The sequence below is a fragment of the Schistocerca americana genome, chromosome 5 (assembly GCF_021461395.2).
Source record: "Schistocerca americana isolate TAMUIC-IGC-003095 chromosome 5, iqSchAmer2.1, whole genome shotgun sequence".
Lineage (NCBI taxonomy): Eukaryota > Metazoa > Arthropoda > Insecta > Orthoptera > Acrididae > Schistocerca > Schistocerca americana.
In genome coordinates, this window is record NC_060123.1 from 244,804,598 (window position 1) to 244,817,724 (window position 13,127).

At 39.0% G+C, this 13,127-nt stretch overlaps 1 protein-coding gene across 3 annotated transcripts in view; it reads left to right on the forward strand.

The window, feature by feature from the left end:
* Positions 1-517: 517 nt before the first annotated feature.
* The window catches only part of LOC124615508 (EH domain-binding protein 1-like), a 206,554-nt gene continuing 193,944 nt past the window's right edge, over positions 518-13,127 (forward strand). For all 3 annotated transcript variants that reach the window (XM_047143464.1, XM_047143466.1, XM_047143467.1), the window contains exons 1-2: positions 518-1,087; positions 11,076-11,283. In XM_047143464.1, the coding sequence (XP_046999420.1) occupies positions 984-1,087; positions 11,076-11,283 (312 nt within the window). In that variant the 5' untranslated portion in view covers positions 518-983. The remainder of the gene's footprint in view (positions 1,088-11,075; positions 11,284-13,127) is intronic.

Sequence of the window (13,127 nt, forward strand, 5' to 3'; positions counted from 1 at the left end):
AACGATGTTGCTGGTTCACGTAACTCTTCTTGTGAATTTTGTTAGTAATGGACTTGGAAATAAAAGGCAGTTATACGAAGAATAGAAATTTAAATCGTAATACTCGCGTTATAGCTTCTCTTCTTTCTGCCTAAACTATGGTCTGCTATGTATTTAACGAAAGACAACTTCTGCCGAGCACTGCATATGGAATGATGTAAGACAAGGGTTTAACGTGCCATCAACTGTAAAATCACTAGAAGCGGATCCGTATGAAACATAAGACCTAGAGAACTCAGACATCAACATAGGAAATGTCAACAAACTTTCTGAAGATCTCGTATTTAAGTGGTTCATTTCTATTGAAATTATGCCTCTCCACAAAGAGCGTATCTTGTGCCATGGATGTTCATCTCTAGATAGCGGCTCTACAGATGACAAAGTGAAAGGATTGAAAAACGACTTTCAATGTCGCGACATCTATTTACCGATACGTGGAAAGTTATGAAATACGAAGCTACGCAGAAAATTTTCGATATTATCTTGCAACGAAGCTATCACGTTATCGAGTGCGTAAACCGATTGTCATAAAGTCCCGATTATCGATGAGAGAGCAAGAACCCAGGGAACCAAGGACGTGTTTGACACAGAAGGGAAGCGAGTGTGCGATGAGGGAGGAAGTTTGTGGGCGTGAGTTACTGTGCCTTGTTTATCCGTGTGTTGTATTTTTAACTTGATATTGAAAGACAGGCCGTGTTACGAAATGTGCGTAGTTGGTTGTCAAGACACTGTCATCTAATCCAAGGAAATGCATTTTGCAGAATCAACAACTTAGAAATTTTTCTTTTTGTTTTGTTTTTTTGGGGAGTAAGTAAGACACTACGAGAAAGGGAAAATAAAGACGCTGAATAGTTATCACAGTGCTTCACTCTTCGTTTGGATGATTCACTGGGAAGTGCGATGTACACTGGCATGTCGAGGATGAGAGGACTGTATTTATAAACATGACTTCTGTGTGGAAAAGACTGCAGCGAGTTAACAAGAGAGCAGCAAAATTTCAGTTTACTATTTCCTATCACCAGCTAACGTTAGAGACTACTTCGAAATGGTGAGTTAACCCGTTGAAATAATATAACTTTTGCGATTATATATTCTCCTGTCATTTTAATACTTCCAAATTCATTCAGTAAATTTCCTTCGATCTTTCAGCGTCCCATTTATACGCTTCGCGTGTTTGTTATGATTGTGCACATAATGAGGAGTTTTATTGTTTGACGTGCCAAAAATTAAATGTGCTAAATCAAATGACAGTTTAAAAGTGTAGTGCATATGAAACGCCAAATAATCAAATCCATGACCGACCATCAAATAGGTTTTGCATATTTTAGTTTGGACACCAATGCTTTGACTAAAATTCAGTGATATGTAATGCGATGAAACGACGAACATTATCGTCCTCTATTTATGACGATGCTCTACCCATGAACAATTTGTGTATGCTATGGACTCCTTGAAATAACCAGCATTGGAAACTTACTAAGATTGTTTGATGTGTTAACCTTCTTTTTTCACAGAGATATATTTCAGAGGTGCTTGGTGTAATCTGCCAATTCGTGCCTTACCTTAATATGCACTTGACTTGCTGTGATGATGCAGCAATGTTGAGTCTTCAGTAATTCACTTGCATCATTTTTCGAAGTTTCATGTGGTCATACTTTTAACACAAAATATATACTGCTGCTGATCGTTTTCAGCTTCAGTGTAAAAACAAGAAAAAAAATCTGTGTGGTGATTCTTCAGTGTCTCGTGGCATATTTGTTGATCGAACAGTTCATGGGTGTATTGATGGTTCATAGTGTCCAGCGAGTCTGTTGCACACTATGAACTGGCAGTACACCTGTGGGCTGTTGGATCAGAATATGTGATGTTCATGTTTTTTCTGTCAGTGTTACTTCAGTTTGAGGCTTAGCTGTTCTTTGTTTGCATGTGTTAGTAAAGGACTCAAAGGCTGTGATATGACTTCCTGACGTAGTTCAACAGTGTTGGTATACGCTTCACGGCACCTAGATGATGACTTTAGGAAAAGTTGCTTAGTGATGAAAAGAGAATAGGTGTGTATCTGGAGTACTTCAGGTGTTTAGTGTGTTGGTTTGGATCGTCTGGATATATAATAAAGTTGATGGTTAAGGCTATATGGGTACCTTCAGTTCCAGTATGCATCTGGTGTGTACGAAAAATGCAATCTCCATGCTGTTAGCATATGTATTGTCATCAAATTTATAGGCCCTACATTGATTGAAACAACTTTCTACTCACACAGCCAGCTCCTTCCAAATCTAAATAAATTATCATCTTCAGTGTGGCTCATGTATGGGTAATTATGTCAAAAAAATTGTATAGTTAGTTGTTCGTAAACCCACTTCACATTACAAGAGAGTAATTTGATTTGCAGAGTACTTTCATAACACTGCAGAAATAGTAACATTGTGTATGTATGCCTATCTAAAAAACTATACCTTTCACTATTTTTTTCTAAGTAGCAGAGTAAAACACCTTACTGAAGTGGATTTATACCTTCCAAAGTCAAAATGTTTAGTACATACAGCAGTATGCACACATGAATGTAAAGGTGACGACCCCCTTTTAACTGTTGGAACTGATAGTTCTTCCTCCTTAAGCAGAGAGGTGGATCAGTGGTGGGGAATGACTCTTTAGTGGTGTTGAAGTGTGTGTGCTTTGCTGTATGTTCAGAAGACATTCATCTTCTAAAGGCCGCCCCCCCCCCCCCCCCCCCCCTCTTCCCTGCCTTGAATACTTATTTGTGGCGGCAGACTGATCCGTAATATTGTAACAGAATATTCTCAAATGATATTCCATGAAACCCAAAGAAATTCTGGCTTGTATGTAAAGGCTGTTAGCAGATCAAAAGTCAGTATCCAGCTCTTAGCGAATGAGACAGGAACTGAAATTGATGGTAGCAAAGCAAAAGCTGAAATGCTGAACTCTGTTTTCAAATGTTCCTTAACAAAGGAAAACCCAGGTGAACAGCCCCAAGTTAATCCTCGTACCACTGAAAAGATGAATGAAATGAGTGTTAGTGTCAGCAGTGATGAGAAACAGCTGAAATCGTTAAAACTGGACAAAGGTCTAGGGCTCGATGGAATCCCTATAAGATTCTAGACCGAATTTGTGGCCGAGTTAGCCCTTCTTCTGTCAATCGTCTATTGTAGATCCCTCAAACAAAAAGCTGTGCCCTGTTCATGGAAAAAAGCGGAGGTCACATCTGTCTGCATGAAGGGTAGTAGAAGCTATCCACAAAAAGACCATCCAATATCCTTCGCATCAATTTGTTGGAGAATCTTAGAACATATTCTAAGCACAAACAGAATGAGATATCTCAATCAGAATGATCTCCTCAATGACAACCAGCATGGATTCCAGGAACTGAACTGAAAGTCTCTTGAACTCTGCCAAGAAAAACTTTTAACAAAGTTTCAAGAACTGGCTTTAATTGATGACTATAGGAACATGCTACAACCCCCTACATATTGCTCACATAGGGACCATGGGATTCTTCCCACACTCCTTACATGAATGGAACAGGAAGAAACTCCACTAATGGTACAATGGAAAGTACCCTCTGCCATGCAACTTACGGTGGTTTGCAGAGTATAGATGTAGATATAGTGCAGTCTGAGGTCTAGTTTAGGTTGGGAGGTGACAATTTGGGTGACACTTTAATTGTGAGTTGGCAAAGCCAGTGAGTGTGAAAGTATATTGTCTGGTTGTGGGAACGAATTGACTGGTAGCGAAGCATAATGTTAATGTCTGTGCCATATTGAAAAACTAAAGGGCTTCAAATATGTAAATTTCGCCAGTAATGGAGCTCCAAAGCGTATTGTGTGGAGTGGTGCTGTAACAGAACTTCATTGTCTGGAGCATCTTTCGGTACATGCCCTACAGCAGCAACTGCTCGTAATTTTCTTTCAAAGTGTAAGAGGCTGACTTGACTACAGTAAGATAGTTGAAATGAATGTAGGTTGCGGTGATTATGCAGAAATGGAGAGGCTTGTAGAAAATAGACTAGAGTGGACGCTTACATCAAACCATTCTTAAGGTTGAAGGCACAACAAAAACACTTCCAACATAGCTGATAAATAAACTACTAATACCACTATTTGTCTATCCACCAATTTCTCTTCTTTTTGCGATACACACAAATGGCAGTTGCCTCCCCCCATCTAACCACTCCCTCTGTACTTACAGAAAACAAATTGATATAGATTAAAAAAAAAGCAATAGAAACTATCATATAGAATATGATTTCTCTGTGCTGTTCTGTAGTTTTTTGCTTGTTCCTATCAGAAGGCTGTAAACAGCCATCCCCATACAGCTTACAGCTCACGTTCAACATGTTACAAACATATTGTTACTACAGAATGTCTGTTTTGCTAAACAGTTTCTTCTCAACTCATTTATAGATTTTTTAACAGCCATCACTACTCGTGTAGCTTCAGGCACAATCTGCATGACTCTGTTATTGCATTCTCCTGCCTTACTACACATAGGAAGGCCTTGTTGGCTAATGTAACAAGGCCAGGTCAGTCGGTCATCACTGTTGCCCATACATCTGAAAAGGCTGTTGCAACCCTTCAGGGGGTCGACAGAAGTGTCTGATCCCACGTGTCGGCTTTGACCCATGACATAATGTTGTTGTTGTGTGTGACGTCATGATGGCGCGGAGTTTGGTTTGTGAGTGTGGTGTGTTTGTAGATGTCGTCGTGTTGTGTTTTGTTGTGCTCTCTGGTGGTATGTTTAGGGCTTTCGTTTGTGTGGTGTCATGGGCTCGGTTTGGTCTTTCTCATTATACGGAATTGTTCAAGTGTTGGCTGCGTTTGTAGTGGAATTCGTTTCAGTGAGTTAACGATTTAGTGGTTTTGTGTGAAGGTTAATTTAGTGCTGTTTGCTGTAGGTCATGTGGTAATTTTAGTAAATTAATCGGTTGTTGTTTTTGTTCAGGAATGGATATGAAGGATAAAATTAATAGTGCGCGTCTACGGGAAATATTGGGAAACACTGCTTTGGAACTTACAAAGTTTTTACAGCTGTTTGGTTTAATTGCCGAGATCGCCAAGTGCTCTATTTTTGGCGAAGAAATGAAGTTGGCTAAAGTTCCAGCGTCTCGGACCAGGGACTGTGGCACTGTCGAAAGGATGACATTTGGCGTTCCATACGGCGTGGTTCCTGGTTCGAGAAGTCTAGGTTGGGTATGCGCGAGATTGTACTGGTGACTTATTATTTTTGTTATAGATCCCCACACAGTTTTTGCGCGCGTGAGACTGGTGTGAGTGAGAGGAGTGTGCTTGATTGGTTTTCTTTTTGCTGTGAAGTGTGATCTGAGTTTATTAAGTACAGGGGTAAGTTGGGGGGGGGGGGGGCATGGGGTGGTTGTGGAGGTGGAAGAGTCGCAGTTTGGGAAAAGGAAGTTTGGGAGGGGTAAGTCTGTGGTTGGTGTCTGGGTGTGGGAGGCTGTTGTTCCGGGGGGGGGGGGGGGGTGTTCTGAATGTGTTTTTAGGTTTGTGGAAGGGAGGTCTAAGGTGGAATTAGTGGGGTTAATTGAGGAGTACATAAAACCGGGGTCCACAGTAGTTTCAGATGCATTTTCTTCATATAGGAGTTTGGGTGAGAGGGGGATTCAATCATTTAGTCGTTAACCATAGCTTAGAGTTCAAAAATTATGAGACGGGGGCTTGCACAAATACAATAGAGAGGATGTGAGGGGTTGTTAAGTCAGTTCTTAGGAGGGGGAAGAGGCGCTCTTCCAACCTTCAGTCTCATTTAGATGAGTATTGTTGGCAGAAGAGTGTCCATGAGGGCTAGTGTGTTTTTCGAGTTTTTTTAAGGGCTGTTAGTAAACTGTATAGGCCGAAAGTGGTTAGTTTGGGTGGGTGGTTGGCTGCGTGGCTGCAGCTCAGGATGGGGTGGGTGGTTAATTTCGTGTTAGTGTTTGTGTTTTAGTTGTGGAGGATCTATTTTGTTGAGTTGTAGTGTGTGACTGAGATTTTCTTATGTTGCGTTTGGTTTTTGTTTGTGGGTTTTCTATTTTGGGGTTAGGGGGGAGGTTGGGTTGCTTGGGGGGAGGGGGTTGAGGTGTGGGTGGGTTGGGTCTTTCTTTTGGTTGAGTATTTTTTTGTTGGTGTGTGTGCGTGTGTGTGTGTGTGTGTGTGTGTGTGTGTGTGTGTGTGCGCGTTCTTCCTTTTGGTTGAGTATTTTTTCGTTGGGGTGTGTGTGTGTGTGTGTCTGTGTGTGTGTGTGTGTGTGTGTGTGTGTGTGTGTGTGTGTGGTGGCCAACCTAGTTTGTGGAACTGGAACTTTTTTGTGGTAAGTTTTTATTTTTTTGTTATTAGTGTATGTGTTGTGTGTTGGGGTTGAAGGAAGTGTTTTATTGTAATGAGTGGCTGTGAATGTTGGTATTGGTATCAGGAGATGTTTTTGAGCTATATACGTCAAGGGTAGTGTTTGATCCTAATTTGTGGGATAGGGAGCTGCTGTTGAGCTATATAGGTCAAGGGAAGTGTTCGATCCCAATTTATGGGGTCGGGAACTGCTGCTGAGATATATGTTGTTGTTGTTGTTGTGGTGGTCTTCAGTCCTGAGACTGGTTTGTTGCAGCTCTCCATGCTACTCTATCCTGTGCAAGCTTCTTCATCTCCCAGTATCTACTGCAACCTACATCCTTCTGAATCTGCTTAGTGTATTCATCTCTTGGTCTCCCTCTACGATTTTTTCCCTCCACACTGCCCTTCAATGCTAAATTTGTGATCCCCTGATGCCTCAGCACATGTCCTACCAACCTGTCCCTTCTTCTTGTCAAGTTGTGCCACAAACCCCTCTTCTCCCCAATTCTATTCAATACCTCCTCATTAGTTATGTGATCTACCCATCTAATCTTCAGCATTCTTCTGTAGCACCACATTTCAAAAGCTTCTATTCTCTTCTTGTCCAAACTATTTATCATCCATGTTTCACTTCCATACATGGCTACACTCCATGCAAATACTTTCAGAAACGACTTCCTGGCACTTAAATCTATACTCGATGTTATCAAATTTCTCTTCTTCAGAAACGCTTTCCTTGCTATTGCCAGTCTACATTTTATATCCTTTCTACTTCGACCATCATTGGTTATTTTGCTCCTCAAATAGCAAAACTCCTTTACTACTTTAAGTGTCTCATTTCCTAATCTAATCCCCTCAGCATCACCCGACTTAATTTGACTACATTCCATTATCCTCGTTTTGCTTTTGTTGATGTTCATCTTATATCCTCCTTTCAAGACGCGGTCCATTCCGTTCAACTGCTCTTCCAAGTCCTTTGCTGTCTCTGACAGAATTACAATATCATCGGCAAACCTCAAAAGGCTACAACCCTGTCTAACTCCCTTCCCAACCACTGCTTTCCTTTCGTGCCCCTCGACTCTTATAACTGCCATCTGGTTTCTGTACAGATTGTAAATAGCCTTTCGCTCCCTGTATTTTACCCCTGCCACCTTCAGAATTTGAAAGAGAGTATTACAGTCAACAGTGTCAAAAGCTTTCTCTGAGTCTACAAATGCTAGAAACGTAGGTTAGCCTTTCCTTAATCTTTCTTCTAAGATAAGTCATAAGGTCAGTATTGCCTCACGTGTTCCAATATTTCTACGGAATCCAAACTGATCTTCCCCGAGATCGGCTTCTACCGGTTTTTCCATTCATCTGTTAAGAATTCGTGTTAGTATTTTGCAGCTGTGACTTATTAAACTGATAGTTCAGTAATTTTCAAATCGCTCAACACCTGCTTTCTTTGGGATTTGAATTATTATATTCTTCTTGAAGTCTGAGGGTCATTCACCTGTCTCATAAATCTTACTCACCAGATGGTAGAGTTTTGTCAGGACTGGCTCTCCCAAGGCAGTCAGTAGTTCCAATGGAATGTTGTCTACTCGCGCGGCCTTGTTCGACTCAGGTCTTTCAGTGCTCTGTCAAACTCTTCACGCAGTATCATATCTCCCATTTCATCTTCATCTACCTCCTCTTCCATTTCTATAATATTGTCCAGAAGTACATCGCCCTTGTATAGACCCTCTATATACTCCTTCCACCTTTCTGCTTTCCCTTCTTTGCTTAGAACTCTTGATATTCATGCAAGTGGTTCTCCTTTCTCCAACGGTCTCTTTAATTTTCCTGTAGGCAGTATCCATCTTACCCCTAGTGAGATAAGCCTCTACATCCTTACATTTATCCTCTAGCCATCCCTGCTTAGCCATTTTACACTTCCTGTCGATCTCATTTTTGAGACGTTTATATTCCTTTTTGCCTGCTTCATTTATTGCATTTTTATATTTTCTCCTTTCATCAATTAAATTCAATATTTCTTCTGTTACCCAAGGGTTTCTACTAGCCTTCGTCTTTTTACCTACTTGATCCTCTGCTGCCTTCACTACTTCATCCCTCAAAGCTACTCATTCTTCTTCTACTGTATTTCTTTCCCCCATTCCTGTCAATTGTTCCCTTATGCTCTACCTGAAACTCTGTACTACTTCTGGTTTAGTCAATTTATCCAGGTCCCACCTCCTTAAATTCCCACCTTTTTGCAGTTTCTTCAGTTTTAATCTACAGTTCATAACCAATAGATTGTGGTCAGAGTCCACATCTGCCCCTGGAAATGTCTTACAATTTAAAACCTGATTCCTAAATCTCTGTCTTACCATTATATAATCTATCTGATACCTACTAGTTCTCCAGGATTCTTCCATGTATACAACCTTCTTTTAAGATTCTTGAACCAAGTGTTAGCTGTGATTAAGTTATGCTCTGTGCAAAATTCTACCAGGTGTCTTCCTCTTTCATTTCTTAACCCCAATCCGTCTTCACCTATCATGTTTCCTTCTCTCCCTTTTCCTACTCTTGAATTCCAGTCACCCATGACTATTAAATTTTCGTCTCCCTTTACTATCTGAATAATTTCTTTAGTCTCATCATACATTTCATCAATTTCTTCATCATCTGCAGAGCTAGTTGGCATATAAACATGTACTACTGTAGTAGGCATGGGCTTCGTGTCTATCTTAGCCACAATAATCCATTCACTATGCTATTTGTAGTAGCTTACCCGCATTCTTACTTTTTTATTCATTATTAAACCTACTCCTGCATTACCTCTATTTGATTTTATATTTATAACCCTGTATTCACCTGACCTGAGTTATATAGGTCAAGGGAAGTGTTCGATCCCAATTTATGGAATCGGGAGCTGCTGTTGAGCTATATAGGTCAAGGGAAGTGTCCGATTCCAGATGATATTGTGTTTAGTGGAATTTGAGGAGTTTAGTGATGTCGGTTTTTTTCATCGTTTTGTTTGGGGGTGGGTGTCTAAACTTGTTTATATTTAGTTTGGCCCCACCCAAAAACCCCTAGTTTCCCCCGCATGCCCCGTTAGTGTCATTAGGCTTTTTGTGGAACGTGTGTGTGTTTGTTTTTCGATGTATTTTCATCCTCATAATGTGTACGTACCAACTTTATATGCGCCATATTGGAATCGTGGTTTGTCATTTCCGCCATATTTGTGACGCCATGGTTCAAAGGAGACGGGCGGGATTGGATACTTCCGTATTTCCCCTTCAGGTAATGTATTTAGTCTGGCCTGCCTCCAGGTACCACTCTGGTGTGGTTGCATCTGTGCACAATTTATCTGTATTGATGAGGCACACAAGCAATCCCACCGTGGTTTGTGAAGGAGATGGGGTTAATGGAATTCAGAGCACTTCCATGTAACATAAAGAAAGAAATTTCTAATTCTGCCTGTTCGAAAGAATATTAAGTACATACTTCATTAGTAACTCCTACTAATTATTGTTGCTTCTTATCCCAGGCTTTGAGTGACTTTTCTGAACTCCACCCCTTTTCTTAAACTTCTCCAGGCCTTTTCCTTCACCCTTGTTTCTTTCCCTTCCAACCTCCTACCGTAAGAAGGAGCCATTGGCTCCAGAAACACCTTTTTATATGTAAGTTCTCCTGCCGCCTCCTGGTGAGTAGACTTTTTAGTTATACAATTATGTTAAATTATCAAATTATCTAGATCAAACATTTCTATTATCTACATGCCAAATGGCAATGTTCATTTTAAAGCAACAAATAAGTGTTAATATATTATAAACATTCGTGAGTGTAGGTATTTAGTTTATTTGATAAATAGCTGAATATAAAAGTATAGCCTATATTTAAATAACAATAGAAGATAAATATAAGGTATTTAATATAATGGGGGAAGCAGCAGTATTCTGTTTGTAAATACAGAATAGTCATTAGGTTTATTTTTCATATAAGTAGCATAAATGATTTCAGTAAATACTTATTTGAACACAAAATGCTTATTGCTTCCAGTCTATACGTACTCCAAGTAGGCTGCTTGTATGTGCCAAACAGAATAGCCAGAAATATGAAATTAAATCAGATGTGCATTCTTATGGGACCATAAACTAGAAATTACTGGACATACCTTGGCCTAGGCTAAGTAAAGTCGAAACAAATTGTTTACCTGTTGCTTAAATATTTTTCAATAATGTTCCATGTGACACAAGGAATTGCATTGTGGTGGAGTGTTCGTTGAAAGTAAAAGCTTTCTGTAAAACAAATTATTTTGTAGCCAATCAAAAACTATTTTCGTTTTTTACAAATGTGACAGCGAACAAAAAAAGTTGTATCTTATTGCATATATGTGCTTTAGATGCACGCAAATCATTTACATTATTACATATGTATTGATATGATGTAAACCACCACAATCATTTACAGGCAAATAAATCTGCTTTAAATTTAAATTTCTTGTTATTAAGTGGGTTAAATGTAGTTGGTGTAAACAGAGTAGTATAAATCTTTGTTAATACAGTGTGCAGATTAAATCTGAGAGAGTTGCTACTCTTTTATTAATGTATTCCTTGGTTTACTTCATAGTCCTGAAAGTTCTTCACAACACAATGAATTAATGATGAATCTTTTTCTGGGAGAAATTAAATTAACAGATAATAGACCGCTAACAATGAAATTTTTTTCTTTCAGGAAGCCAACAAAATTAAGTGTTGTATGGACTCGCCGAAGTCGACGTGTTGTAACAGAGCCCTTGGCGTGGGAACCAACCATGAAAGATCCACTACGTGGTGTTGTCGTGTGGGCAGTTCCAGAGAATAAAGAAATTACAGTAACGTTATTCAAAGATCCAAGAACACAGGAGCTGGAAGACAAGGACTGGACTTTTCTAGTTGAAGATGTAAGCTTTGCTGTAGTGTTAAATTTCTTCACTAATTGCTACCCTTGGTATCAATAAATAAAAAATAAAAAAATGAAGAACGCTGTGTTCAAGAAATGATACACAGCACCATTATGAAAAATCTGGGCTGACAGTGCTGTGATACTTGTTTTGTTGACCTTCATAATTAACTGTGGTGTTAATGGTATGTTCAGTAATAATATGATGTTCATTGAAGACTCAGTTATGTGTCAGTTTCTTTGTTTTATTTACTGGTGTGCATGCAAATACCAATTTTCATAAGTCTTTAGTTGCAGATGGCTATAAGTATAATTATTTAAAGTGGTAGATACGCAGAGTGGGTAAAGTGTCTTCAGAATCCCTTGCCATTCATCTACAGTTTAATCAGCTCAGGGATGTTGTAATATGAAGGCAGAATAAAGAATGAAAGGAAAACATGAGAGCTGTTAAAGCAGTGTCTAGCCAGTCATCCACGCACTTTCTTAGAGAACAGAGAGATTTTCTTTCTTTTTCAGTTCCAATCATTTCACTAGATTTTGTGTCCAAAGAGAGAACAAACAGTTTCAGAAAGTAATGGAAATAATAACATTATCTGCAAAATGTGAAAAGAAACAAGGCCCTCTTCTGAACTAATCATGAGTAAATGAATTCTTTGACAAGTATATAATTTCTTCCCTTCGTTTATGACATGAAATTTGTTTTACAACGAAGTGAGGAAATTTGCCTTTTTAGGATTCTATAACTAAATAGAACTTACTCTACTGATTACAACAGTGAGGAGCTTTGCAACTGTGTACATTAAATTCTGACACAACAGATGCAACACTTCACAAAATTCAAAAGGTAGCTAGCTTTCAGAACAATTACAAACTCATATTGTCTGTCATCAGTGGTTGGTTGAAATTACAAGTAGTGTTAGTGACTGAGTTATAGTGAACTGCAGCAGCAGCCAAGCTTAATGCTGAAGCCTGTTTTGACAATTGTAACGTGATAATTGTCACACTAATGATCGAATTATTAAAAAGTTTCAGCATTTTAAAATAATTGGCTATGTTTCATCTTTCTTAATTTAAATTCCTCACCAAATTCATAAAGGATTGAATTTAATTGAATGTTAATCTGTGCTTACTCTGAGTCCTTACAAGTTTACCCAGTAAGTACATTTCTACTTGGCTTTATTTGAAGCCTGTATTCCTTGTTGCAGTGCTTCTACTTCTGGGATGATTTTAGTTAGTTGAGTACAGCTTCTTCTGTAGCACTGATTCTATCCAAAGAAGCCTCCACTTTTTGAAGTATCATTTAACCAAATGTTGGAATTTGCTTTTTTTTTATTTTTCTGAATCTTTTTAAACTTCCATTACTTCTTATTTGCAAAACCATACAGTTGTTAGATACTACCTCCTTCTATGTGGCTATTCATTGTATATTGTGCCTAGTCTTAGAAGATGAGTTGAAGTAAGGATACTTCCCATATTTTTCATTCGTAGATTTACAGGAAGTTTATGACAATTTTAGCAGAATACACTCTTTCAAATTCTGAAGGTAGTAAGTATAAAATGCAGGGAGGGAAAAATTATTTCCTACATGTACACAAATGTGGCTGCGCTTATGATTCAAAGGACATGACGGTGGTTGGGAGTGGAGTGATGCAGTGTTGTAGTCTATTGCTCTTATTATTCAATTTGTAAATTGAACAAGCAATAGAGGAAACCAAGGATGAATTTGGAAAGGAAGTAGAGGTTCAGGAAGAAGAAATTATAACTTCAAGATATTCCAATGGCATTGTAATCATGTCTCAGACAGCAAAGGACTTGGATGATAGGTTGAATGGAATAGTGTGTCAG